The 26,147-nt window shown below is 49.1% G+C and overlaps 7 protein-coding genes and 1 non-coding gene across 13 annotated transcripts; 3 read left to right on the top strand and 5 right to left on the bottom strand.

The window, feature by feature from the left end:
* The first annotated feature begins 462 nt into the window (after window positions 1–462).
* FVEG_00445 (hypothetical protein) lies at window positions 463–6,209 on the top strand. 4 transcript variants are annotated; one of them, XM_018886919.1, is made up of 4 exons: window positions 506–671; window positions 721–5,232; window positions 5,299–5,655; window positions 5,773–6,209. In XM_018886919.1, exons 2-4 carry the CDS (start codon window positions 2,026–2,028, stop codon window positions 5,881–5,883), a joined length of 3,675 nt encoding a protein of 1,224 aa, XP_018742577.1. In that variant the 5' UTR covers window positions 506–671; window positions 721–2,025; the 3' UTR covers window positions 5,884–6,209. The 4 variants fall into 4 exon arrangements, with proteins under 4 accessions (XP_018742576.1, XP_018742577.1, XP_018742578.1 ...); XM_018886918.1 differs by having other exon boundaries at window positions 463–5,232; XM_018886920.1 differs by having other exon boundaries at window positions 5,299–6,209.
* On the bottom strand, window positions 5,985–11,744 carry FVEG_00446 (hypothetical protein). Of its 2 annotated transcripts, XM_018886922.1 has the most exons (5): window positions 11,399–11,744; window positions 9,114–11,348; window positions 8,726–9,058; window positions 7,518–8,673; window positions 5,985–7,467 (listed from the first exon to the last, which is right to left on the bottom strand). In XM_018886922.1, exons 2-5 carry the CDS (start codon window positions 10,960–10,962, stop codon window positions 6,696–6,698), a joined length of 4,110 nt encoding a protein of 1,369 aa, XP_018742580.1. In that variant the 5' UTR covers window positions 10,963–11,348; window positions 11,399–11,744; the 3' UTR covers window positions 5,985–6,695. The 2 variants fall into 2 exon arrangements, with proteins under 2 accessions (XP_018742580.1, XP_018742579.1); XM_018886921.1 differs by having other exon boundaries at window positions 9,114–11,744.
* Window positions 11,745–13,998: 2,254 nt separating this feature from the next.
* On the bottom strand, window positions 13,999–16,019 carry FVEG_00447 (hypothetical protein). Its single transcript, XM_018886923.1, has 2 exons — window positions 15,590–16,019; window positions 13,999–15,534 (listed from the first exon to the last, which is right to left on the bottom strand). The coding sequence occupies exons 1-2, from the start codon at window positions 15,765–15,767 to the stop codon at window positions 14,486–14,488; spliced, it is 1,227 nt and encodes a 408-aa protein (XP_018742581.1). The 5' UTR covers window positions 15,768–16,019; the 3' UTR covers window positions 13,999–14,485.
* A 143-nt stretch (window positions 16,020–16,162) lies between these two features.
* On the bottom strand, window positions 16,163–17,363 carry FVEG_00448 (hypothetical protein). The gene is made up of 4 exons (XM_018886924.1): window positions 17,205–17,363; window positions 17,052–17,154; window positions 16,866–17,000; window positions 16,163–16,814 (listed from the first exon to the last, which is right to left on the bottom strand). The coding sequence occupies exons 1-4, from the start codon at window positions 17,235–17,237 to the stop codon at window positions 16,261–16,263; spliced, it is 825 nt and encodes a 274-aa protein (XP_018742582.1). The 5' UTR covers window positions 17,238–17,363; the 3' UTR covers window positions 16,163–16,260.
* Window positions 17,364–18,604: 1,241 nt separating this feature from the next.
* Window positions 18,605–18,720, top strand: FVEG_14662. The gene has a single exon (XR_001989281.1). It is a non-coding gene; the product is annotated as a 5S ribosomal RNA (ribosomal RNA).
* Window positions 18,721–19,234: 514 nt separating this feature from the next.
* On the top strand, window positions 19,235–19,945 carry FVEG_00449 (hypothetical protein; the record flags this gene model as incomplete). The annotated part of the gene is made up of 1 exon (XM_018886925.1): window positions 19,235–19,945. The coding sequence occupies one exon, from the start codon at window positions 19,235–19,237 to the stop codon at window positions 19,943–19,945; it is 711 nt and encodes a 236-aa protein (XP_018742583.1).
* A 194-nt stretch (window positions 19,946–20,139) lies between these two features.
* On the bottom strand, window positions 20,140–23,794 carry FVEG_00450 (tRNA(Met) cytidine acetyltransferase). Its single transcript, XM_018886926.1, has 4 exons — window positions 23,706–23,794; window positions 23,465–23,650; window positions 20,616–23,405; window positions 20,140–20,563 (listed from the first exon to the last, which is right to left on the bottom strand). Exons 1-4 carry the CDS (start codon window positions 23,720–23,722, stop codon window positions 20,356–20,358), a joined length of 3,201 nt encoding a protein of 1,066 aa, XP_018742584.1. The 5' UTR covers window positions 23,723–23,794; the 3' UTR covers window positions 20,140–20,355.
* Window positions 23,795–24,086: 292 nt separating this feature from the next.
* On the bottom strand, window positions 24,087–26,064 carry FVEG_00451 (hypothetical protein). 2 transcript variants are annotated; one of them, XM_018886928.1, is made up of 3 exons: window positions 25,965–26,032; window positions 25,175–25,916; window positions 24,087–25,120 (listed from the first exon to the last, which is right to left on the bottom strand). In XM_018886928.1, the coding sequence occupies exons 2-3, from the start codon at window positions 25,500–25,502 to the stop codon at window positions 24,441–24,443; spliced, it is 1,008 nt and encodes a 335-aa protein (XP_018742586.1). In that variant the 5' UTR covers window positions 25,503–25,916; window positions 25,965–26,032; the 3' UTR covers window positions 24,087–24,440. The 2 variants fall into 2 exon arrangements, with proteins under 2 accessions (XP_018742586.1, XP_018742585.1); XM_018886927.1 differs by having other exon boundaries at window positions 25,175–26,064.
* Window positions 26,065–26,147: the final 83 nt, after the last annotated feature.

Here is a 26,147-nt window from a genome sequence, read left to right as displayed (position 1 = left end):
TAATGCCACCAACGGCCCCCGGGACCAGTCACCGACACGAGGACCCTGAAGAGGCGCCTGGGGTTCGAGTCTCTGGGCGCTTAAAATCTCGAGATGCAGCCAACGACAGGCTCTTGCCAACCACTTGTAATGCACTGTGACGGCGCTAGTTTGGGACTAATCGATCTAAGTGCGCATTCTTAATTCTTGGCCCTTGTCTCGCACGATTGTTTCTGATCCTCTACTCACTATGACGCCCGAGTTTTCGGGAATCAGCAGGTTTAGTGTAGTGATCGCGGCTCACGCAAGGTGACACTATACAACCAACAGAGTTTCCAACTAACCAACATTCGATTAACGAATGCACGGCTAGATCTCGTCACGGTTCTCAGCTGTATCAATCCCCCAGAAAATCGAACGACTGTCATCTGATGTCCTCTGCTCGTCCACGATGCACTTCTCAGGTTCATCGGATGAGTTTCGAAATAAAAGGCCAAGATTTCTCCTATTGTCGCAGATTGCTTAGCGGGTGTAGTGCAGCACATTAAGCAGACCGCTCATCACTTTCACATCGCACAAGAGCTTGGTTGTCACTCTAACCGCCATCACAAAAATCACTTGCTATAGCCTCTCGAAGAACGAGAGATCGTTTTCATCGTGCGACAGTCCTGTTGAGCAATTGCCTTGTTGGTGTTAGTAGCGCCGATTAGATGTATCGAAGCAGAAACACTCACGATTTAGACTACTGTCATCTTCAAACATCAGATCCATTGCATAGGGGTTAATAATCACAACTGCCCGATTTGTCCACTTCCAAAACACCAAACTCCGATATAGTGCGACATGGCTGGCTGCCTTTGTCGTCCCCTCGGGGTAAGGAAAAACAGCGGAATGGCTTACACCAAAACTCCCGCCAAAGCCCGTCCGCTGCTGTATCCATGCCGGAGAAGTGGGGCCGATGCCACGAGAGAACCAAGAATAAATACATGCCGCCAGCAACCAACCACCAACCTTCTATAATCCGGTGATAAGGCCAAACTACCTGTGCCCGAATGACAGCCACAGGAACATGCTTAGTGGCGCCAGAGCTGAATCGTCAGTATGAACTTATCACTGCAACCGACGGAGCATCATGCCCTTTTCATGTCTTGTGTGGTGCAGCCGCACACCAAAGCCTGCTTTTAAGGCATGATGAAACTTATAGAATTGACCAACACGGCTCAAGATAAACATCGAGTGCTATATCGGAAGCCCTATTTCCATTCAATGACAAGATTCTGGCCTCTGGCGATCTCGATACCCCACCAATTACCAGGGCAAGCTTGGTTCAAGCTCCCCGCAAGCTCCCCGCAAGCTGACGTGTTGGTGTAATGCCAAGAGACCAATAGTACGATGCCTGTTTCTTTGCGAATGTGAAAGCGAGCCGCAGAAGGACAGATTGATTAGAGACACAGACCAAACGAGGCAGAATCAGCGGTTGGTGAATGCATTCGGGCATAAACAGGACACACGACAGAATCGACAGCAAACGCACTAACTTCAGCTAACGCCTCTTAGGCTGTGGCACAGTTCCTCTCTCTAAGCGTCAACATCGTCAAGCCCAAGTTAAGGCCAAGCTAAGATTTTCACTACCAAGCATTGACTCGCCAAGCTTCAAAGTAACCACAAATACTTGCTTGAATGAGCGAGCGATCGTGGATCTATTTATTTTCCAATTCTTATGTCTACCTACGTACAAATGGTTCCGCCAAGAAGGAAAGCTCGGCAAATCGTCCATTCCCGTTAGCTTATGACGTAGTAACTCACCACCTTCCATCGCACCTTCCTTTGGCTTGACAGCAACCTTTGAACTACCTTACCTGCCTGCCTTAATTCTTGTCATTCTTCTCCTTGTTCCATAATTTTCTTGGTCTTTTCAACTTGTCCGTGAAACTTATCAACTAAGCTTTTTCTCCCGCATGTCCAAGACTCTGAACAATTCCTAGTTCCTTGCCAATTGTATATCACCAATCTGTCACTGCCTCAAAAGACTGCCCGCGACCCGCCATGTCTGGAAGAGACGACGCGGAGGAGCACCGTCGCTATACAGCTCCATATAGCGCCAGGCATCCTATTCCAACCATCTCCAAATATCGAGAAGAGAGAGCTGCACGTCAAGATGCCGCAGTGGGAAAATCTGACTCGTCAGAGACTACGGGCTCAAATGATTATCAATTTCAGCAAAAGTCTAGAGAGGACGATGGGCCACACATAGAATCAGTCGAGGATGACAAGGATGATAGTAGTAAAAAGGACGAAAATGAAGAGGCAGGCAATGGGGAAGAAATGACAGACACTTCACAAGTTGGTCCCCAATCATCAGATCCAAAACAACGGAGAAAGGAAATCAAGAAGAGCAAGAGAGAAAGAGCCGAGCGAGAAGTTACGGACCCCGTCACTCATCTTCCTGTCACTATACACGATTTCACGGACGAAGCTCTCAGAGAGATAGACACTAATGAGCCCCCCTTTGGCACAACACAACGCACAGCGACAGGGTCAGAAAACAAGAACAAAACAGACGAGCAGCTTCGCGATGAACATCGAGATATTCAACAGAGTCACGATGCCATGGGTGATTTATTTCCACCGCCCGATTTCGATGCTCTGCGCCTTGAGCTTTCATCCATCAGCAAGCGCGGTGTCACATTCGGGCTTGCGGGCGTGGCTATTATTGTGGCCGGCGCATTTGCTATCGAAAGGCTCGTCCGAGAGGTTATTCTCCAGGAAGGCAAAACTAAATCCTCATTATTCGTTGGCGCTTCACTCTGGTCAATTCTGACCGCAGTCACTGCGGGAGCTATATGGTTTCTTGTGGTATCAGTTCGAGAATGGATGTCCAAAAAAGTCAACAATATTTTTGAAGATGAGGTCTGGGATGCTCATCGACGAGGTGTTGTAAAGGCATCTAAGAAGAACGATACTGAGACTACGGTCTGGCTCAACTCTCTAATCGGTTCTGTTTGGCCTCTCATCAACCCCGATCTATTTGCCAGCCTTGCAGACACCCTGGAGGATGTTATGCAAGCTTCGCTTCCCAGGTTGATTCGAATGGTCAGTGTGGAGGATATCGGCCAGGGAAGTGAGTCTCTGCGGATTCTTGGAATAAGATGGCTGCCTACTGGAGCCGCAGCTCGGGCAGTCGATGGAGAAGGACAGCTCATGACCAAGAAACAAAGTGAGAATGACACTGAGGAGAAGGACGGCGAGAATAGTGATAGCAGTGCCACGATTCAGGACGGAATGGAGGCCGAGGAGGGAGACTTTATCAACCTTGAGGTTGCATTTGCCTACCGCACTCAATCTTCATCCAAGTCTCTCAAGGAGAGAACCAAAGATATGCATCTATACCTTGCATTTTACCTGCCTGGAAACCTCAAGATACCTGTCTGGGTCGATCTCCAAGGTATGATTGGTACCATGCGCATGCGCCTTCAGCTTACCCCTGATCCTCCCTTCTTCTCTCTCTGCACGCTCACCTTCCTTGGACAGCCAAGGGTTAACCTGAGCTGCGTGCCTTTGAGTAAACATGCTATCAACATTATGGACGTGCCATTCATCAGCAACTTTGTTCAGTCCGCCGTTGATGCCGCAATGGCTGAATACGTTGCTCCAAAAAGCCTTACCCTGGACTTGAAGGACATGCTTGCTGGTGATGATTTCAAGAAGGATACCAACGCTGTTGGCGTTCTGGTCGTCAACATTAAGCGCGGCTACGACTTCAAGATGGGTGATTCAGGCATTCCACTTATCAAAGAAGGAAGCTCAGACGGGTACGTCTCGGTTGGCTGGGCCAAATTTGGTAAGGTGATGTGGACGACACGAGTACTGGAGAATGAGATGGAGCCTGTTTGGGATGAAACCTGTTTTGTTCTCGTGACACCACAGGAGCTCAATATCGACGAGCGGCTTCGCGTTCAGCTGTGGGACTCCGATAGGTTGACGGCGGACGACGACCTCGGGCGAATTGAAATTCCCATCAAGGAGTTGATGAGGGACGATAAGTCTAATGGGAAGATGTCACATCGAGAAGATGGCTTCAGGGCCCTGAAATCCGGTGATGGTATGCCCGGAAAGCTAGAGTGGAGCGTTGGATACTTCTCCAAGACCAGAATCCAGCAGTGTCAGTTTGAGAAGCAGACACATGACCCTGAAATCCGTACTATGGATCAGCTTAAGGAGAAGGTCAGACAGTCAAGTGAGCGTAAGCTTCGCGAGACTATGTTCAAAGAAGGCAAGAAGGAGCGAGACGCCAGCGAGCTCGAGCAACAGACTGCTCAGGAGCTCAAGGCTGAGCAGGACGCCATGATCATTTCTGCACCCCCGCCCGACGGCTACCCTAGTGGTCTATTCAGCATCCAAGTGCATAACATCACTGGTCTTGAGCTGGAGCGACTCAACAAGCGCAAGGCCGAAAACGACGCTGAGGCGACCGACGAAGAGGACTCGGGTGATGGTCTGCCAAGTGCATACTGCACTATCATCCTTAATCACCGAAAGGTATTTAAGACGAGAACAAAACCTCAAAACTCGAAACCGTTCTATAACGCTGGCTGCGAGAGATTCATCCGCGACTGGCGTGAAGCAGAAGTCTTTGTCACGGTCCGTGATGCTCGACTGAAGGAGGATGACCCCTTACTTGGCATCATCCACCTGCCTCTCGGGGAAATATTCCGTGAACGTTCACAAGTCATGGGGTTTTGGCCCCTGTCAGGAGGCATTGGCTATGGAAGAGTGCGTATCTCAATGGTGTTCCGAAGTGTTCAACTCCAAGCACCACGAAATCTCCTGGGATGGCAGTATGGCACAATCGAGGTTCAGCCCACTGTCACCGTGGTAGACTGTCCCAAGGAACTTCGCTCATCGAAGCTCAAGTTCCGGACCAGTATCAGCAGTGCAAAGATGTATACTGAGGATGGTGACGATCAAGGAACCGTGACTTGGAAATCGAAACGAGGTAGATCACTTGCACTGGCGGTTGCAAAGAGATACAGCAGTTGTATGTCAATCGCTTTCCGGGAGAAGGGATTCTTTGGAGATGGTACAGCTGCATTTGCTGTCCTTTGGCTTAAAGAAATTGCCGACGAAGAAGAAACGGAGTTGGAACTACCCATTTGGAAAGGCGATTTCCAGCGTGCTACAGCTTGCTGTTTAGAGGAGTGCGGCGAACGCTTGGGCACTATTAAACTCAAGCTCACATTCTGGTCCGGCTTGGTAAGCACTCTACTAGCATATATGAAAGTATCCAGCAAGCTATATCAGTTGCTAACGTCTTTTCAGGGAAGTGCCCATTCTCGATGGGCGAGTCGAGATGAACATCTTCAAAATGTTGTTGAAGTGATCGAAACCGCTCGGGATAATCTTGAAGTCGGCCACCAGGAGAGAGAAGCTGGTATTGTCGAGTCTGATGATTCTGGTGATGAGGGCTCCGGCCAGCGTGTCCGCCGGGCAGGCTCTATAGGCAGCAACTCGGACTCCAGTTCCAGCTCCTCAGATACAGAAGACCAAGACGGTCAGGTTTCTAGTGTCCCGGATGGAAGCGCAGATCACAAACAGGGTCCTATAGACCAGCTTAGGGACTATCGCCGTCGAGACAAACGCCTGCATCGCCAACACAGGGGTCTCATGCAATGGAAGGTAAGCTCCTGATACCCTTCTATAAGTCGCGCGTGGCTTTCAAATTTGTTTCTATTTTCTACCCTCCCGCTTTTGGAGGGGGCGTGCCATAAGACTGAAACTAACAGATGGGCCTAGATCCCGCGAACGGCCAAGTGGATCAAGAATAAGATGTATCGAGTTGGGGACAAAGCCTCTGGTGTCTTTGAGCACTCGTCTAAGCAGCCGGGAATCGAGACCGAGGTCTAGGTCAAGCCACGATCTTAGAGCGAGATGCCCAAGGATCGTATCACGTATCAGGCATCAATCAATTGTATGCGTTGTCAATTTCGTGCATGAATTTTAAGGCTCTCACGATAACCATTGAAGAGTAATCTCTTTGGCATTATTAAAAGTTTGAATATAACAAGCGAGGAGCAATTGTATGGGCCACTTGGACTAAATATGTATCTTAGTCCAGCTTCAAATCATTGAAATAGTAAATATTAAAGGGTCAAAAAAGGTATCATCGATCCATCCCATCATTCATCCATGTTCCTGCTGTTTCGTACATAACAAAAAAACTTAATCCTTTCAACTATTTATCTTCCCAATCCATAATCCATAGATGCGTATTTTTTTGCCAAAGCATGTACAGGCAATCAGAAAGGTCCTCCCGTTTTTCTTTTTGCCAGAATGCTGGAACCCGTCCGTCTATAGATGATAAAAAGACAAAACACGCAACAATAAGAGCACAAAATTCAGGGCATAATTGGCCTGAGTTTGTTCTCCGCTGATTCTTCTGCTCGCTAAATGTGAGCGGTATCCCGTTTCAACGCCATTTCCACCGTGTGTAATGCAATCAATGCATACATGCTTTTGTTGCCAATGCTGTAGCCGAAAGAAGAGTGTAAAAATGATCCGCGCTTATCGGACAAGTGGTTCTGTATGTGATTGTGGGTATTGTTTCCCGTTGTGGGCGAGGCTAGATCGGCGATCAAGCAACAACATGTTTCAATAGTTTCGGTCGCGATGAACCGATTGGTTGTTGGTTCCGGAGCCCGGCCGATGGTTTCATTGGTTTATCGACGTGTCGTCGACTGATTCTCGCTCTTCAACTTGTTGACATTCTCCTCGGTCAACGAATCTCCGGTCTGTAATTCGTGGTATGAGTTCCTCCGGTAGCTTGACGACCCCCCTGCAGCGTCGATGAGTTTGGTTTCTTGCAGCCTATTAGACCATTCAGTCTCTCCTTCTGGTCGTCGGACCTGAACTGCCAGCCCGGTAGAATCAAAGGGTGACGGCTCATTTTGGTATCCATTGGTGGTTAAAGGCCGAGGTGTGATGGGGCTGCCATTGATGTCCTCAGATGTCTGCGGTATGTCATTGTCGTCGATGCCAATGTTCGGGATATCAGCATTGTCGCAGTGCTCGCTCATCTCTGAGCAATCTGAAGCAGTAGGGTCTGGTGTCGCCGATGTCCGGCGTCGAGCGTGACACCATCGCAAAAGCATCTTCTCCAAGATAACACCCCGGACTGGCTTGGCAAGATAATCATCCATCCCAGCTTTGGTGCATTTTTCACGATCGCCCTGGATAGCCGATGCCGTCATGGCCACAATCGGCACATCTTCAACCAAAGGCTTGTAAGGCATGTGATGTCTTAGAAGATGAGTGCACTTGTAGCCATCAATGATGGGCATCTGTACATCCATGAGAATGATATCTGGCTTCTGTTTGATACCTTTGTGAACACCAGCAAGATATTCCAGTGCTTCCTTGCCGTTCCAAGCAGCCGTCACTTGGAAACCGAGTTTGCCAATGGTTTTCGTAGCAATCTTCTGGTTGATAGGACTTGGGCTGGTTAGCTTGATAGTGTCTTTCGGAATCATCTTGATACTTACTTATCTTCCACCACCAAAACGTGTATCTTAGCTCTTTCTGATGCTGGAAGTTCTTGGTCTGGGCTTGATGTTGATGATATGCCAAACCGGGTTCGACGTGATCCCGTATTGTTGGCCTGTATTCCGTCGAAGGGCGGAGGGGTGCCAACAATCTGATCGTATTCCGAACTGTTGCAAGACAAGCTAAGTTCAGACTGCAGCCGGTCAGGGATGGCACCAGCATTAGCGAGGCCAGCCTCAGCCGGGCCGCTTGGTTTATTGAAAGGAATCCAGAAGGTTGCTCGAGTTCCAACGCCGACATTCGATTCGAGTGAGATACGGCCGTGCATCAGGTCAAGTAAGTTCTTGCAGATTGTCAAACCCAGTCCAGTACCACCAAATCGTCGGGCAGTTGAGGCATCGCCTTGGCTAAATGGCTGGAAAAGCTTCTTGCGAACATCGTCCTGAATTCCAATGCCCGAATCTTCAACCGTAAATCGCACCTCGATAGATTCCGAGGTCTCTTTCTCTGCCGTGACTGAAAATCTGACGTATCCTTGATTCGTGAATTTAATGCTGTTGGTAAGAAGATTGGTCAGGATCTGTCGCACACGTCCAGGGTCGCCAATGACCACCAAATCGTTTTCGATGCCATCTCCAATATCTGATTGAAAGTCAAGGTTCTTTCGTTCAACAGCAAACTGAAGCATTCTCCCCACTTCCTTGACGATATGGGATAAGGAGAATTGTACCTCTTCGATATCCAACCGCCCAGACTCGACCTTCGAGAAGTCTAGAATGTCATTGATAACGGTTAACAGAGATGTTGCCGAGCTCTGAATATTTTCAACGTATTCTTGTTGCTCTGCATCCAATTGCATTCCGCTAAGTAATTCGGCCATCCCTAACACACCAGTGATGGGCGTTCGGATTTCGTGAGACATATTGGCGAGAAATTGACTCTTTAGTCTATTGGCCTCCTTGGCAGCTGCTTCATTGGCCATCGCCCTTCGCTTTTCTTTGGACTGTTTCTCCAGGGCTTCCTCGCGGACTTTCAGTTCGGTAACGTCCATGATCACGCCAATGACCCCTTCGATATACGTGTCGCTCGTGGCATCTCCTTCTTGTGGCCTTTTGCCAAACATGGGAAGGAAACGAGTTCGGTACCAACGGTCGTCTACTTGATGTTAGCAAAGCTTGTCGAAATCCAGTTTGGTGCCTATCCTTACCGATGCCGTGTTCCTTGAGGTCTTCGGTAGCTTTTCCATCGAGCAGCAGCTCTATGGGTTCAAGGAATTCAGGACGTTCTCCGTCTGCCAGTTGCGCTGTCAAGCGATTGAATACAGTATACATATTCTCTCCAATGAACCACCTCGTTCCATCATGGTTCTCTTCGTGAGTGTTGTTCCAGATCAATGCGCCTTCGAGCATTGTGACCCTTCGATTGGGGTCAACGGTGAAAATGGTAACGTGAGAGTGGGCAATGACGCTAAGAAGTTGTTGTCGTGTCCGTTTCGCGCTCATTTTGGTTTGGATACTTTCGTGGACATCGGTACAGGTTCCTGTGAAACGGATGGTCAGTCCTAAAATTGCAATTTAGTCGATCAAAACACTTACCAAACCACTTCTCGACTTTCCCGGTCTCTTTGTTACGCTGAGGCAGTGCCCGGCCGAGATACCAACGCCAGTTACCATCTTTACTTTGACACCGGTATTCCGTCACGTAACTATCGCCTGTATCAAGCGAGTGTTGCCATCTCCGGTGTGCTTCAGGAAGATCATCGGGGTGGAAAGCGTTTACCCATGACTTGCCGAGGCTATTCTCTGGAGTGAGCCCGGTGTAAGTGTAAAATCGAGTGTTCCAGAAGTCGACCATGCCATCAGGCATTGCCGTCCATACCAGTTGAGGCATTGTGTCGCAAATTAGCTTGAAACGCTCTTCATCCCGCTCTTTTATTTGTGTGATCTCTTCTGTCATGACAGTAACATCCCGTCCAGTAACTACACCAGCGAGAAACTCGCCAGTAGAATCGTCCCGAATAGCCTCACCAAGGACATCGTAAATCCGCTTATTTCTGTTTTCATCATACATGCCAACACGGAATCCGCTAAAGGGCTTCTCTGTCTTGAGCAGCTTGCAAATAGGCATATCCTCGACCGCAAAGCGCTCCGAGAAGTCCTCAGTGTAAATGTGCCAATACCGCAGGAGATCAAAGCCATTAAGAGATGTATCGAGTGGGGCTTCTTTCTCAAAGAGTTTCCGAGCAGCCGTGTTGGGAAAAGTGACACTGCCATCTTTCCACATTGCTAAAATGGGCATTTGGGTATTGTTGAGCAGTGCGTCTTTCATCAACAGCATCTTTTGCAGAAGAGAAGGCGTACTTGAATGGGTTGCGAAAGAAGGGGGGCCCATCGGTGGGAAAGGGCTAGATGACATGGTGACAATTCCTGGGCTGTGAAATGATGGTGAATTCGAGTCTCGACTTGACGCAACCGACGACGGGTTTGAGTGAGCAATGGATTTGCGCTCGGCTGCCTCGAGGATACTCGGTCTCGCAATGGGTCGTTTCGTGCTGTGAAGAGTGGATGACGGGGATTCCGTGCTGGTAAAAGTGAGCGTGAAGAACGTCTGACGATCTTCAAGTTCCCATATTGTAATAATCATCTTAGCATATACTTGACAATCCGATTCTTTAGGATTATAGCGGCCATCAAACGCTGCCTTGTTGCCATTTTTGCGGGTGATTACAACTTCCACGATGGAGTCCTGTGTTTTACGCGCAGGTGGGCTTGGTGCCCTCTCGGGGAAAGGCATTGTGCTTGCGGTTGGCGTCTCATCACCGGCGGACTGTGATGGTTGTCGTGGATCCCTTGCTGCGAATCGAACGCCCATTTCATCCACCTGAGAATCGAGGAAAGCCTCCCACGTTGCCCACACAGGCTGTCCATCCTGGAGGATATCAACACCGACTTGAGACAAGGTCTGGCCGCGAAGGCTTTCGATAGTCGGCAGAGTATCCTCTTCATCCGAATCTTCCGTAATGAGTCCTAGCATTCTGCCCATTGCTTCGTTGGCCAGGACGACTGTCTTAAGATTATTAAGAACAAGAGTTGGTACCGGCAAGTACTGCATGGCAGAGAATGCAAGCTGGGCAGGAGATATACTAGGCATGGCTAGGCGAAAAGGGCTTTGCGAAGGTGAGCGCGAAGCATCTCCCAGATCCCTGAGGAAACGTCCCCCGGCAAATGGTCGTGGGGTGGCATCATGGCCCTTGATATCATTCACCAAGTCGAAAGTGGCTCTCTGTCGCGCATTGTCAAGTGAGGTCGGAACAGGAGCTTGGATCTGATTTTGATGTGATTCAGAGCAAGCCAAGGGAAAGCCGGTGTCGTGCACAGCTGCTGCGGGCCTAATAGCTCGAGTTTGGCTGCTCTCACGAGTTTGTTCGGGATCGGGAGGGCTCATATCGGTGCTGCGTTATAAGTCATGGAGATTGAACGCCGTTCCGTGCGAGTTGGGTATTAAACGATGGGCAAATGATGAGGAGCCGAACGACAAAATCACAAGGGAGAGTAAATATTCAGAGTTGCCAGTTGTGAATGCACTGGTCGTGGGCGAAGGAAGCGATGGCCGGGGCGTCAGCGGTCTCGACCTCGAGACAAGGTCCAAAAGAAAGTCAGTGGAGTTGATCTACTTCGAATCGACAAGTGACTGGCGACAGGGAATTGGCATGGCGCTGAGAGGGAAAAGTGCCGTAAAGGTCAGGCAATCCGTGGCTCAGGTCTAGCTTGTCTTGGGACGGCGTCGACGGAGGCGGGATTAGACTTTGAAGGGCGTGTTAAGACGGTTTACTGGTTTGGGTCAGGAACGGCGGGAGGGAGGTTATTGTTTGGTGAGTTACAAGAAGTTGATATCTCTGTAAACAAAACAAGTATGATATACCACGCTTTGGTTTGCCTGAATAGGGAAGCCAGTGGACGAACGAGACAACTCAGCTGAAATGGAAATGTGAACCGTAAAGCTGGAATAGAGATGACAGCTTTAGCTGGATGAGCTGGAAGCCCAGGCTTGAGGTGGAGAAGACCGGGCTTCTACAACAAAAGTCAAGGTTGAATCAGATGTTGATGCAGGAGAAGATACAGGCAATGGAAGAGAAAATAAAACATTCAAGGTTTTTCTTGTGCAACAGCGTTGAAAGGAATAGGTATTGATTTTCACTCCAAGCCGCGAAGGAAAGCAGTCGACCGACACCCAAGGACAGGAAGGACCCTGAATTGGCACACCTCCCGTCACCTTCCTCCTGGTGCCGGGGTACATGATAGGATAGGCAAGAGCTGGTACCACCACCAACACAATGAGCGAGCGACCGAGCGACGGACAAGCGGGCGGGGTCTCACAACCTTCAGCAGTGGAGGGTTCTTACTGGGGTCTAACGCCCTGTTGGTAGTCGCTTAGGTCCCCTCTCAGCGCCTCGCAGAGGGTCTGGGCGGGCAAGGCGTGGGGATCCTCTCCACTGAGAGGTGCTGTAGAGTGGGGCGGTTGAAGCCGTCTGCTCACCTAAGAGAGCGCCGCGACGTTGTCCAGGGTCGGGATCGCCTCCACAGCCGGGCCCACTTCACCCTCCCTTGTTCTTGAAATGCCGATCGAGCATGAGAATGGCATGGCATGCATGGCTCCAGTCGCAAGCCCTGATTTCTGCGGTGAACAGTTCTTCAACGAAAGACCTTGTCTCGAAATGGGCGCAGACTCGATCGCTGAAGATTCCCTCGAGAACCTCGAAAAGCACAATAACATGCGACCGGACGCCGCAATCTCAGAAATCGAATATCGCGTCTAAGAGAGCCCAGAATCGTAAACTAGCTCCTTTTAGCTCTGGTGTGTCAGTATGTATAGAGCTGCTCATGCTCACCAACATGGGAGACCCCAGCTAGTCTGTTACAACTCGAGGTTAAGGAAGCACAGTACTGGACAGTACAACAAGTATCCGTACATACAAGTCTAATTGAAGACAAAGACCAACAACCCAGCCTTATGCAGAGACGAGGCCGAATCAGACAAGATAACCTTACCGAAGCCGATCGCGGTCACGGTCGCACAAAGCTCGATACTATGCGAGCACGTTTCTTTCATTGATCAACAAGCCTCAAACATGTGCCCGATGACCAATTCAGGAAGGAGAATTAAGGCGGCCTAATCTCAGTAAGAGCAAGGGCCATCCCGTGGGAATGGATAGCCTCAATCCCCGTAACCACAGACAGCCCAGGGCTGCCAGGACAGGACAGAAACAGAAACAGACCACAGTTGAGTTGAAGGCCACGGAAGTCTATTGATCCGTGTCATCCGACCGACTTTAGGGCTGCGGAACCACGAGAGTTGCCTTTCCACATCGGCTTCCTCCTCTGGAAATCCTGACCTCAGATTGGCCATAATGGAAATTTAAACATGAACCAGATCATCATCATGGGGATTTTTGAATTGACCATTGCAACATAGCGTCTAGCGAACACCCTCCTTCGCAGCCATCCAATTCATTCTCGCAGACCTACCCCATCACAGGACGAGTTTGTTTGTCATCTGCCCACCATCAACAGCGGGAGCTCGTCGACGCTAGAGATTCTATAATCTGGGCACAATCAATCAATACCTTACAGGTACCCAATGGGACTATTTTCGACCAGACTCAAAACATTGAATCCTTCAAGGCATCACCGCCTCGTCGATATGTTTGTTGTCAACTGATCTGAACATGGGGATACGGGTCCCTGGCGCACAACGCTTTGTTACAGTATGTATGTACAACACTATCTCGCCTGATGTGGTTGCAGTTGCATTCGCATCTCCATCTACGCTGATGCTGGGCTTTGGACGAGTTTCCCCACTTCCAAGGGATGCGTGCTGCACGACACAGGAGATCGCGGGAACGGACGAATGAGGTGTTGGGGCCTTTCAGGCACCTCGCAGACACTTTCACTTTTTGCATTTCAATGTTGGAGACCTGGGGACACAAAGATGGGTGTTATTAGAACCGAGTCGTTCCGATTTCAACGGGGTTATAATCACTCATCAAGTTTCACTACTTGTCCTTGATCAGCTAGCCGGTGAGGGCAACAAATGTGCCTGTTTTAGCAACTGGGCTGGAATCTAGATACTCTGCCAGCTGGCAGCTAAGCGGTTGTGTTACGATGAAATGCACAATTATCCTCCGACAGGTGCATTCCGGACAATTAGCTGCATCGTGCCGTCTATTTGTGGTTGTACCGAGTGGTCTGGCCTTTGAGTCCATCGGCATCTAGACCTTATGGCCAAGCCCAGAATTGATTCCAGCATGAAAAACTCTGGTGTCATTTGCACATTCGCATTTCAAATCACCACTTTCCATTCACACAGGCAGGAGGATGCAAACACATCAAGCTCTTGGCACGCCAACTAAGCCCAAGCTGGAACCGCAAAGGCATCTCGCAGATGCACCCTACAGCATCTTCATGCTGGTTACCTAACAATTATTGCTGCACCCTTCTGCTTGGCTGCTCCTCATCAGCCGCTTTAAGCGTAAGCACTTCTTTTTCCTCCATCTTTTGTTGTTTCACCCGAATGCCTCTGTCCCCAACCCGCCCGGTTTCTGCTAGGGTCTAATTGTTACAAGCTCCGATGGCGTCCAAGCCCGCCTTGCAGATCATCTCCAGTTCCAATCGGCGCCTTTCCGGATCCTGCAAAGTCTCATTAATATCATCTTTTTTTTCTTGGGGATCGCAATACGATCTTGGTCAAATTGGCCCCTGCGTCTTGGCCTCGCAGGCTCGCACCAGAGAAAAAAAACCCGCACTTGATATAGCTTGAGACTGTCGCAGACTTAATCCTTAAAGACCCAAGACCCAGTGTCGATGAAGTCATTGTTGATCGACAACCAAGACACGAGAAACAAGGGTTCAAGGCATTGATTTGCTCCAGTTCGTATTGTTGACCAACAGCAACTCAATTCTCAAACTAACTATCGTGAATTGTCCTTGATTTTCCCACATGTCGAACAAGTCCACCACTTCTTTTCCATCACCGTCCCACAAAAACTACATTCCCACATCTGCGGCTGTGGTCCCGACGATGCAGCTTCTTGACTTGTGACTCTTGGTCTTGAATTCCGCGATGTTGTAGCGGGCTTCTGCCGATCTCGTGGCGGACTCGAAGTCGTCAAGTCAATAACAGCAGGTTGCGATACTGGCGATCTGGATCGGCGGTTGTTCTTAACCTGTTGTGTCCTTGGACTCATCTCGGACCGCTCCATCCCACAAGCGTCACAACAGAGATAGTTGGCAGGATTGTGCAGAGTACAAGTGCTGCATGTCCAACCTGGAGGCTCTGTAGGCCTCTCCGAACTAGCACCAGGTCCCCTATGCGGGATTACTGATCCGCCCCCATTTCCAGTTGGATTGTCTGCCGTGGGAGCGATGTATGAATTGCCGTATTCGACAGATTTGTCTTCCTGCACTAGTTCCCACAGGGCTTGAGCTATGGCTGCATCGTTAGCCTCGTCTTCTTCGGCCTGTGTTCGAAAACCGTTCTTTGTGGCATTGTCTGAAATGTTGCGAATTTGAGTTTCGCTGAGGTTATCTGTGCCACATCCCTTGAGGATCCTGCTCCGCCGCTCGGCAGCATCCGCAATAACTCTCCGAATATCTTCACCTGGCCGAGGAGCAGAGCCCCCTAGACGTTTGCCTGATCCAGTACCGGGGCGAGCTCGTCGCTTCTCTGCAGCCTCTCGTGCTACTCGACGAGCTTCGAGAGGTGGTATTCTTGAGCCTCCGAGACGCCGTCCCTCTGAAAGGAAGCCTTCTCCAGTGTAGCCTTTAAGAACCAGACCCTCGTGCTCATCTCTGAGTTGATCCCAGAGAGCATGAAACTTGGCATCGTGAGGGCCATGGACTATGTGTGACAACTCGTGTAGCATTGTATCAACAACGCTTTCGATGGGCATAAACTGGTTCTTATCTCCAGCATGTCGCAAACGAAGACATATCTTGGCTCCTCGGTTGATATTGAGACCTATGAACTACATTTAATATCATGGATGACCTGAAGAAGTTCATCTGGGGCCTACCTAACAGATTCTGTTGTTCAGGATAAAACTCGGCCAACTCTCGGACTTTCCAGTTGCGAACTCGCATTATAGGCTTCACAAGAGAAGCTACTTTCTTCAAGGTCTGCAAAGCATCGTTGGCTCTGGGAAGCTTGGCCAAGTGGCTATACGACAACACGAGCGCATCGTGTTCGGGCATGATGATGTCGTGCCTTTGTAGGGTAAGCTGTGGGAGGTTTCACGATCGATACAGGTGTTTCAGTGCGATAGAGATGGAAGAAATGTCTTCATGAGCTAGGTATATCATCTATAATGCAATCTTGGTGTAATACAAAAGGATTCATCATATTTAGAGAGTAAATATTTTGGGGGAACTGCTGGAGGTCAATAGGCCACGTAAAGTTTGGGTGCCTTGGGCTTCATTGTCCTGGGGCAAGTGATTGTATGAGACTTGAACAATTCGCGGTTACATTAGTACGCTGACGCAAGTCGCCTAGAAATTCCCGAGCTTCAGTGACGTAACTGACTAATCACCACCACTTACATTCTTACAACCGGGCATCGTTCTAGAAGTTCTTCACCATGATGCACCGATATCGGTGTAGTGTTAATGCCACTAAAAATGTTTCTATCATGATGCAGATGCCTTTCTATTTGACATTCCCCCATGCTACAGTTACTATCAGTCGTGCCTATTCAGGCTTCCTGGCCATGCCTCTGAGCCTCACATAATGTATCGTCTCCCCACCAGAAGGATTACGACAGACCTCCCTCAGCACCCCCACGCATTCCTGGACAGCTTCCTCCCTCTCTTTTTCATCTGAAATGGCATCTAAGAACTGACTTGCCATGAGTCGAATCCAGCCCTCAACACCCCCTTTGTCAGTTGGTGTTGGCCGCCACTCGCGCTCTGCCCGTTCAACAACGAAGCCTGCGTCTTGCATCGCCTTCGTAACCCAAGCTTCGTCAGGGAAGAACCATGGATCAGCTGCAAGAGCGGCTTTCATACCGATGCGGCGGCCTACAGCACTAAGAGCAGCAGTTCGCATTTCAGAAACGTTGCCGAAACCGCCCATCTCGAAGACGAATGTACCACCTGGGGCCAGTGAAGCGTAGACACCCTTGAAGAACTGAGCACGAGTATCTTCTGGGCGGAGAATCCAGTGCATGGCTGCATTGGAGAAAACCTTGGTGAAAGCTCCTCTTTGTAATTCTGGCCTGGAGACGAGCTGTGTAGCGTCCAAGACTGCGAATGGTTAACGAAAAGAGACAAGTAATTAGGTTTGGTCGGCTTCACCGTCAAAGGTAGAGTTCTGAGAATCTTTGCACAGTTCTCTGGCAGCTTGAATCATGGAAGCTGAGCTATCAACGCCATGCATTGAACCGCTTCCTTGAGCCAAGATCTTTGCGAACTCGGCATTCAGGATGCCATCTAGATGATCAGTCTCAGGACTGTGGTTCAAGTTGGGACTCAAGTACATACCTCCACATCCGATATCGAGAAGGGCATCATCTTTCTGTAAATCAAGCCATTGAACAACTTTTGTGGCAAGCTTGGGGACAAAAGAAGCCGAGTGCTGATAAGCCTGGATTTGGTGTAAGTGTAAGGCTCCTTCAACGACAAAAGTATACGCACGTTGGCAGACCATCTATCTTTCTGTTCGGCCATATTTGCGATTGAGAAGTATATGAATTTGATGAATGAATGAATCAAATAGAATAAAATAGAGAGGATTTACTGCCTCTTTATACCTGGATTGCTTACATGGGAATAATCATGAACGCCGCCTACGGTGCCGGAGCTACCGCCGAGATCGGAGCACTCAAGGTTGGAACCCCAAGACCGTGCATGATAATCGGATACAGAAGTTGAGGGATTGGTGCCGCGCCTTTGCGGACTTGGGCACGGAAAGTGTGTCCTTTATTTATTATTCGATGGTTATACAAGGCTTTGTTAGAAAACGTGGGTTCCAATACCTACTAAGTTAGTATGTAGCATGATCCGAGTTAGACTCGAAAGTCTTATGAGATACAAATACCATTTTCCTTCTCCATGTTAGATACCCCGTGGTGGGGTTGCATTGATGGCCTGTCACTTGCACGGTTGTGTTTCATTGAGACAAAGGCGTACATCAAGAGTACTACACTGTGTCCTATCAGGTCATGCCTGTGAACTGATGCATACCACGTCAGAAAACCAAAAAGACCCTGCTGATGAAGAACAAAGGTTGTTGGTGGAGGTGTCTCTGAATACAGAGAATGTCGACATTGGCCGTTATGATAGTTCTCTTCATCTTTCTTCTGCCCCTATCAGCCACCCTTTTCTCCTCTGATCATACCTACGTGTGGGATACTCTCTAGGGGAGGTAAGAAGACTTGGGACATCTCGCCTAAATGATGAAAAGACTTCGGGAAGCTTAGTATATTATCCAATTACTGTTCATCCCATAGACTGTATCATATTAGTCTGCCATTGTTACGGGGGCGAACAATCTATGAACATCTCTTGTTCACAAGGGTATTTCGTCTACAAGTTCCATCCAACACAAACAGTTTCAGATCCATTCATCATACAGCACATTGATATTAACGACGAATTCTACAACCTGTTCATTTCACAGATGGCCCCGATAGAGAGCAACAGAAGAACATAAATCATCATCATGTGTCGCGAACATGTCGCTTTACGCCCCGAATGTTGGGCCACGGCCACCCTCGAATAGAGGCATTGAGGACCTTATATTAACAAAGATCTAGAAGCAGTTCGGAGTTATAGTGACCATATGATCCATCCTGTTGCATACTTTGTGTCTCACGATCTTGGAGTCGGCCAGGAGGTTTGTGGCTCCCTAACACCAGAGGCTTGCCTGAGCGAAAGCTGCCCCAGCAAGACACCAGTTACGGGCAGAGAGAGCTTCGAAAGTCAGGCTTTATGAGACAAAGCCAAGATACGAGCAAAGGAAAAGGAGTCTGTCTATTGGATATGGGATCTGTACTCACCTTCAAATTGCTGTTGAGCTTCTCGGTCTATCACATACGACCACAGCTCGTGGAGAATACGGGGTCCCGTCCGCTCCCCCAGAGTCAAGCCGCGAAGCGCCGGATTAGTAGTTGGGTCGGTGACGACCAGCGAATACCTGGTGTTGTATGTTATTTTGCTGATCCGTGATCTTTTTGGTGGTTGACGCTGTACCGTGGTAGTTAGATTTGTTGTCTTGAGTCACTCGCCCATCATCGACAGATACTCACAAATAATAAACACTTGAGATAGTATTTGACCTCGTAGACAACTTGTCACTTTTACAGGCTTTGATTTGAATCGAAACCTGTTCCATGGTACGTAGTCCAGCCATGGATAGGAGCCAGTGGCTTCGGCTTCATGTTCTCCAGCGAATCACGTCTTTGTCCTCATATGGTAACTCGCTGCCACTGCCACTGCTACTCATTGTTCAGTGGGCCACTGTCTGTTCAAGTCTCAGCTATTCACTTTGAACTGTTCGTTATCAAACAGTTCAGCTCTCTTCTCTCCCAGTATGCCAGTTCCCAAACCCTTCCCCTTCTTTACACATGCCCTTCAGGAATCAACGACTGTCCATACCTGAAGCACAGTTGTCACCGCAATAATTCAGCACGATCTCCTATAAACCACAGAAAACATCACCAAACATGTGTCAAGAGATCGTCCAACAATGCTGCCATTGTGGTGACAATATTGGTGTCTATATCGCCCCCTGTCACAGCTGGTATTTCGACGCACAAGTGGCTCACCGCGAGCGACGACCTATCTTGCCAGCATGGGACTGTGAGTATCGTTTCAAAGAGTTCCAGCCTATGCTCGCAGGCTGTCCCAATAACGACACCTGCCTCTCGTGGTTTGGAAACATCGTCCCGGGTTTTGGCAACGTCCAGAATGAGAGCCCTGAGATCAAATTGTTCCGTGAATATGTCGCTCATGAGAAGTTGGAGGAATGGGAGGATCAGTTCGCTCGTGAGTATTTTCAGAAGAAGCCCATTCCTCCTCGCAAGAAACCCGAGGGTTTTATGTCCTTGATTCGCCAAGATATGATGGGAGACCTTGAATCTGTCACGTCTTTCGACAGTCTCGAGTCTGCAGACACAGACTCAGACGATGGAGAAGGGCGTTTCCAACATGGCAATGAAGATAGTTATGACGCTGACAGCGAGGGCTCAACTCAAGAAAGCGAGATTTTCAACGATGCCGCCAACAACGAGACCGCTGAGGTTGACCCTGAAGATTTGTTCTACGGTGATGTCCCCGACCGTAAACATGTTGTTGAACCCAAACCCAGTCGAGCATATAACGAGCCGGCCGTCTATCATGAGCTTGTTCTTCTCTATGATGGACTTGGGACGTGATGGTGATTTTGTTGAATAAAAGGAGTTTCTGGGAACGACATTTGGTTATACTTCAACAGGATAGACTTGAGCTTCCTTGGTGGAATAAAGAAGGTACTCAGCTTGCAAAGATGTTGAGTATTTGGCGTTTTGGTGATAAAACCATAGAGCTTTGTAACTGTAGCACAGCAACAAATTAATACCCCTGATTTGTACACAGATATCATTGCTTAAGTGAAAGTATTTGTGATGCAAGCTACCTTTTAACTCATGTCAAGCCTGAGTGACATTCTTACTCAAACCATCAACAATCCTCCTGAGTCGATAAAATATAATCATATTGAAACAGTATATTGATTAAACACGTCTGTCTATCGAAGAAAACGCCGTTCCATGTGCCAAACCTAACTTTAGAATATTCTTCGTCACTCTCACGCGGACTTTTTCACACGCTTGCTCTTCTTTTTCTTCTCGCCAAATGCCTCCTCATAGACCTCAGCCGCTGTCTGACCGCCGGCCTTTCTCTTTTGCTTGGCTGACTTTACGCTGACCACCGGGTTTGACTTGCCCTGCTTTGTCGCACTCAGTACCTGTTTTTCCGCCTCTTCCCAGGCAGGAGTATCTCCCTCGATCTCGTATCTATTCGCTGTTAGCAGATGTCCTTGCATGTGTATATCTGAATGAAACTTACTGGTCAAGTGGCAAAGAGTCAATGAGCTCTCTTTGCTTCTTCTTGAGCTCCCTCATTGCTTCATCACCACCCTCCTCAAGTTCGTCGTCCAATGTTGTAGCCAGAGGAACATAACGTTCGTCGACGATCTCATCGTCATGTGCGCCACTAGCATTTTCGCGACTCACACCCAGACGCTCGACCTGGGGAAGTTCTGCGCCTACAGCTTCGGAGACGAGACCGGCGAAGTGTTTAGTGATCTTTCGCATCATCTTAATGAACATGGCGAGGGCCTGAGAGGTGGACATGTTGAGCTCCTGGGCAACCGCATCGATATCTTTGCGCTGCAAACCAAGAGCCAGCATGACGGCCTGCTGGACTCCTGATAGAGTAACGTCTCCCTTGATGCGTCCTGTGAAATAGAGGTGGGCAATGGTTGGAACAAGATCGAGAACAACGTGGTAGTCAAGCATGTTGTTGGCATATGATTCGAGTCGCTTCAGGTCGAAAGGGCTCATATAGATATCAAGATCAGCCTTGGTCAATGGTTGAACCTCAACTGAGTCTAGTTGCGCTCCCAACTTGGCGGCCTCATCGATACTAAGGGCAGTGATAGGAGTGAATGTGCGGAACTGGTAAGACAGGAGGGACAGGAAACGCTTCTGGAAATCTCTGGAGAAAGCCCCGAGCCAGCTTCGGTCCTCACTGTTCTCAAGCGGTCGCAGCATGACACAGGTATGCTCGCCAGTCAGATCATTGGCAGTCTGCCTTAAGTAGACGGGAGCGAAGGAGGCCTTCTTCCAGAATTTGTGAAGAGGCTGGGTCAATCCGTAGCTAACACCGACATAGTCGAGTCGCTCGGGTTTCTTTTCTGACAGCTTGGCGAACAAGGGAGGCATCTTGTTGATATCCCGAACCTTGATGTCATCGTCGAGCAAGTTGGCGTTGGCGAGCTCAGCATCAGTAACTCGAGTCATTGTCTCCTCCATAACCTGATCCTCGTCCTCAGACAGATTGGCGAAGCGCCCCTCGTAGTAGTCAACGAGCAGTTCCAAAGCCTTGGATCCGTATCCCATTGAAACATACTCAGGGTTTGTGGCAATACGAACAACTCGAGCACCAGATAGGGAGGCGAATTCCTCATCTTGGAACTGCTGGCTGACAAGCCAAGGAATGAGATCACCAGATGGTCGCTGTCCTCTGCTCAGACTGTTAAGGACGCTCTGTCTGCTGATCTTTCCTTCCAACGAAACCTGAATGACACAGAGAGGCTCGGGCAGTCTGGCGCTGTCCTCAGAAACAGGAGGAACAAGGACGAAGAGCTCGTGTGCTGGGGCATCACTCATAAGTTGAAGGTCGTCTGGCGAGTTCTTGTAGTGGCTAGCTACATACAGCGCAACCATTTGCTGAAGGAACTTCTCGGACACAGGGTGGAAAGAGAATAAAGTATCTCGGTTGACGTTCAAGAGCTGACATTGTGTAGGGTCGGGGCATCCGTTGATATTCGACTTGGCCTTGGGCAGAGTCGCGTCGAGGCAGAGAACCGTGTTGAGCCACTTCTCGACAGCATCTCCCTGGGCATATCGAATAGGCTCAGACAAGGTGATTTCTCGAAGCTTGCGTCCCGCCTGGAACTCCTCAGTCTTTGAGGTCTTGCCAGTTGATCGATCAGTGATCTCCATGCCCTCGCCAGTTGTGGAAGCAGTGCGCGACTGGTCTCGCAACTGTTTGATGAGCTTGAGAGAAAGAGATCGACCTGTACCCTCATAACCGTTGATGGTAGAGGCCATGAAGACAAGATAAGGACCCATGAGCTTCTTCACAAGAGGCAGAGGAATAGCCGCAGCCTCATCAATAACCACCAACTCGGCCTGCCCTAACACGTGTGCATCTTGAGGTCGAATGTACTGAATAGTCTGTCTGTGTTGTCGGTGAATGTTGACTCGAACAATGGCCTTGTTGAAGTCGGGGTTTGTACTCTGAATAATAGAGTAATCGGCGTGATCAGCATAGCCCAACTCGTCAAAACCCTTGAAGACAAACTCAAACAGAGTCTTCAAGTTCTCAGGCGAAGGAGAGGTAATGAAAATATTGCTGTATCCATACGCAACCGCAGCTGCGACAGCGACACCCATAGCCGCAGACTTTCCGCGACCACGAGCAGCAGTAAGAGTAACTGTGCTCCGTAGGGTTTTCTCAGCGATGGCATCTGTGAATGTGATAAGAGCCTTGGCTTGGTCGACAGTCTTGGCGAGAGAAATAAGAGGTCCTACGGGCTGTCGTCCCTCGTTCTGCTCCTTCATGGCCTCAAGCTCAATTTGCGACTCTGTCTTGGGATTGTCGAGATCCGGAGGAGGAAGCTTCTTCACACCCTTTCCACCTGAGATAGGGAGAACGTTCATCTCATCATCAATAACCAAGCAAGAGTTGCAGCTTCCCAGAGAGAGAATGAATCGCTCGTTGAAACGCGCCACTACATCGTCGTGGGCCTCTGTCCTATAACGCGAGTGGACATCCATTGACAGGCTGTAAAGCTGCTTCAAACTGTTCATGCCCTTGAGGAGCAAAACGACCAATCCACCACCCTCGACAGTTTCGATCGTTCGGGCAAGAATATTGGGGGTAATAGCCTCGAAGTCCTGGAGAATACACATGCCGAAGGTCTGACCTAGGATCTTGTCGGTCTCCTTATAGTAGGTATATCGGATGTTGTGTAGCGATACGAACAGCTCGAAGGGGTCCTCGGTATTGGCTTCTCGAATTCCTCGCTTGATCTCCTTCTTGATCTTTTGCTCGCGCTTCTTTCGGTGACTGTAAAGCTTGGGTTAGCTGCGTCGCATCGAGAGAAGAGATTGTCGAGATCTACAAACCTGGTGAAACCCAAGAGCTTGTTCTTGTAAGCCCAGAGAACTGATTTGTTCTGCTTGATATCAAACTGGGACATAATATAATGCAGGCGCACGATCACGTCCTTCGACCTGTCTCCCACCACGACGAAGAAGCTTCTCTTCTTTTCTTGCAGGCCATTCTGAATGAGCGCTGGAATGCGCGAGTCACTATAATGATGTCAGTTAAAGGAATTCGGAGCCATATGGTAGCATCAGGACTTACACCGCCTTGCGCTGCATCTTTTCAGATTCTTTTTCAGATCAATTGTTCTGAAAATACGCTGGCGCAAATGCGATCTCGTTTTCGAAGTGGGACCCAGCGTCTCAAAAATCCAAAATTTTGGCGGTCGATAAGTTTCTGCCGGGCGGTGAACTTCGGTCAGATACTTTGGGTTGGACCTCCACCGAACCTAGCCTTAGTCACCGAGAGAACTCCAGAGGTTGAATATAGTGGCGCTTAGTGTTTAAGAAATTGTTTACAGTCTGAGGAACGTGAATAAAAATACCTTGGCCACTGATGGATACTTTGTAACTCACAAGATGCTTCCTTGACTCACTGGAGGCTTTCGATATGAGCTATAGACACTTACTGCATCACCAACACTAAGTCACAACGCATGAGCTTTCAGTATCAAATAGACGTCACTTGAACCAAAATCATGTCTGAGGACCAACAGGTGAATTATACAGCTATTTATACATGATTCGTGTATCTGAGACTGAGGTCACCACGGAAGATATCTCAACTCATTTGAAAATGATGATTGTTACCTGCGCGAGTCTATGGAAACATAAGAAAAGCCTCAAAGCGCAATGCCACAGCCCAAACTCAATGTGAGAGATCTTCTTCTTCAATGCCCAGACACCACGAATGAAAAATGTCCTTCGATATGCCCCGTATGCGAGAGATCAAAAAGAGGAACATGACTCGAACAAACAGGGAAATATGTACATATGTCTAAGTTCGATCCAACTTGCGGCGCAGGACTCGCGTCCTCTTCATGAGCTTCTTGTACTTCTTCTTCTTCATCCTGAGCTTTCGTTGTCGCTTCACGCTGATGGCGTGCATATCGCGGCGGCCCTGGGCCTCGTCGAACTTGAGCTGGCGAAGAGCCAGACGCTCAAGAAAACTTCGCGGTTGGTTGTCTTGCACAATCTGAGGGCTGTGGGCCATGATGCGAACTTGGCCATCCGGATCGATGGACTCCTCGATGGTGAAAAGAGCCTTGTACATCCGGTGCTGGGGAACGTCTTCGGCAGCTTCGATATCGGCAACGGCACTATCTGCCTGACCAGCAGCCTGGGGTTGAGGCAGAGGTGGAGGTCGGAAAGGCAGGAATTCACCTGACATGGTGTCGATCTGGAGATACATGCTGGACTCGGTACCATCGGGGTTCTTGATATCAACCTTGTGCATTCCTTCCTGGCCCTCGTGTCCTCCACCAATGGTCATCTGAGCCATAGGCCCTTCCAACTGTTCGATAGCGCTGGAGAGAGTGGAATCTGTATCGGCCATCTTGTTGCTTCTAGTTCGGGAGGCAAAGATGGAGGCGAAGTGCTCATCGGAAACCGCTCGGGGCATGGTCTGAGTAACCGAGATGGGCCTGTGTAGTGAGAAGAAACTTGATAGTCCCAGAGCTGCGACAATTAGCAATGGTCCCCTCTAGGAGTGATTTATATCCAAAGCTTTACCTTCTTGTGACATGTGATGCGTGTTGGGAACGCTTGGCAACTTTCTCATTGAAGCCGCTCGATCGGAAGCATCCTTGCTGCTCTTTCGCTTTCGCTTCTCATTGCCAGACTTGGGTGATGTAGCAGCAGGCACCGACTGGCCAGCCGAGATCTCGTTGGCACCGTTATCGGATTTCGAGGGTTTTGAAGAAGAACATCGTCGCTGCTGATTTCGAACAAAGACGGGAGTGGTCTTTGAAGTGGCTGAGGCGAGGACGGAAACGACACCGGCCTGAGGGGCCGAGGAGACGGCTGAGGAGACGACTCGGCGCATAGAAGAAGGCAACATGATGTGTTACCAGGCGCAGAGGAGCCGCTGCGTGAGAGAGAGGAGGAGAGGGCTGTTTCGAGGGTCAGGATGAGTTCCTGATGTTGTTCGGTTCTATCTACAAAACCCGGATTTGGCCGCTTGGGAAAAGGCTGCGCTGCAATGGGCCAACGTTGTGACGCTAACTATTTGTGGCCTAAGGCAGCGATAACGGCTTTGATGAGTTGAGGACTTAAAAAGCGTCGCATTCAAAGATTGGGCGGAGAGACAAAGTAAAAAGAATATGTAGAATATGTATCTCGGCGATTGTCCAGGCTCTTGATTATAAGCCAAGTATACAGTCGTCTTTCTTCTACTCTCGTTTTGGCTAAGTAAATCACTCATGTGACCGGGTCAAGCCAGCTCATGAGATGTTCATGATCCATTTTGTACATACTGTGTTTTTGTCAACCAGCCTATCACTGTCCTAAACATGGAACATACCCCAACCAATGCACCCAGTTTCATCACGGGGCTTCTCCGCAGTTCCGACAAGGCAGCGTCTACGGAGTATAGTGACTCAAAATGGCGGGAACCGAAGAGCTACAGCGGCCATCATGGCCTTTACCCCTCTGAGTTCGATCAACTTCCGATGGACACCTCGGAGATCGATTCCCGCTTTCTCAT

The sequence above is a fragment of the Fusarium verticillioides genome, chromosome 1, assembly GCF_000149555.1.
Source record: "Fusarium verticillioides 7600 chromosome 1, whole genome shotgun sequence".
In the NCBI taxonomy this organism is placed as follows: domain Eukaryota; kingdom Fungi; phylum Ascomycota; class Sordariomycetes; order Hypocreales; family Nectriaceae; genus Fusarium; species Fusarium verticillioides.
The sequence above is the reverse complement of the archived record's forward strand: the minus strand, read 5'-3'. Positions and strand labels throughout refer to the sequence as shown.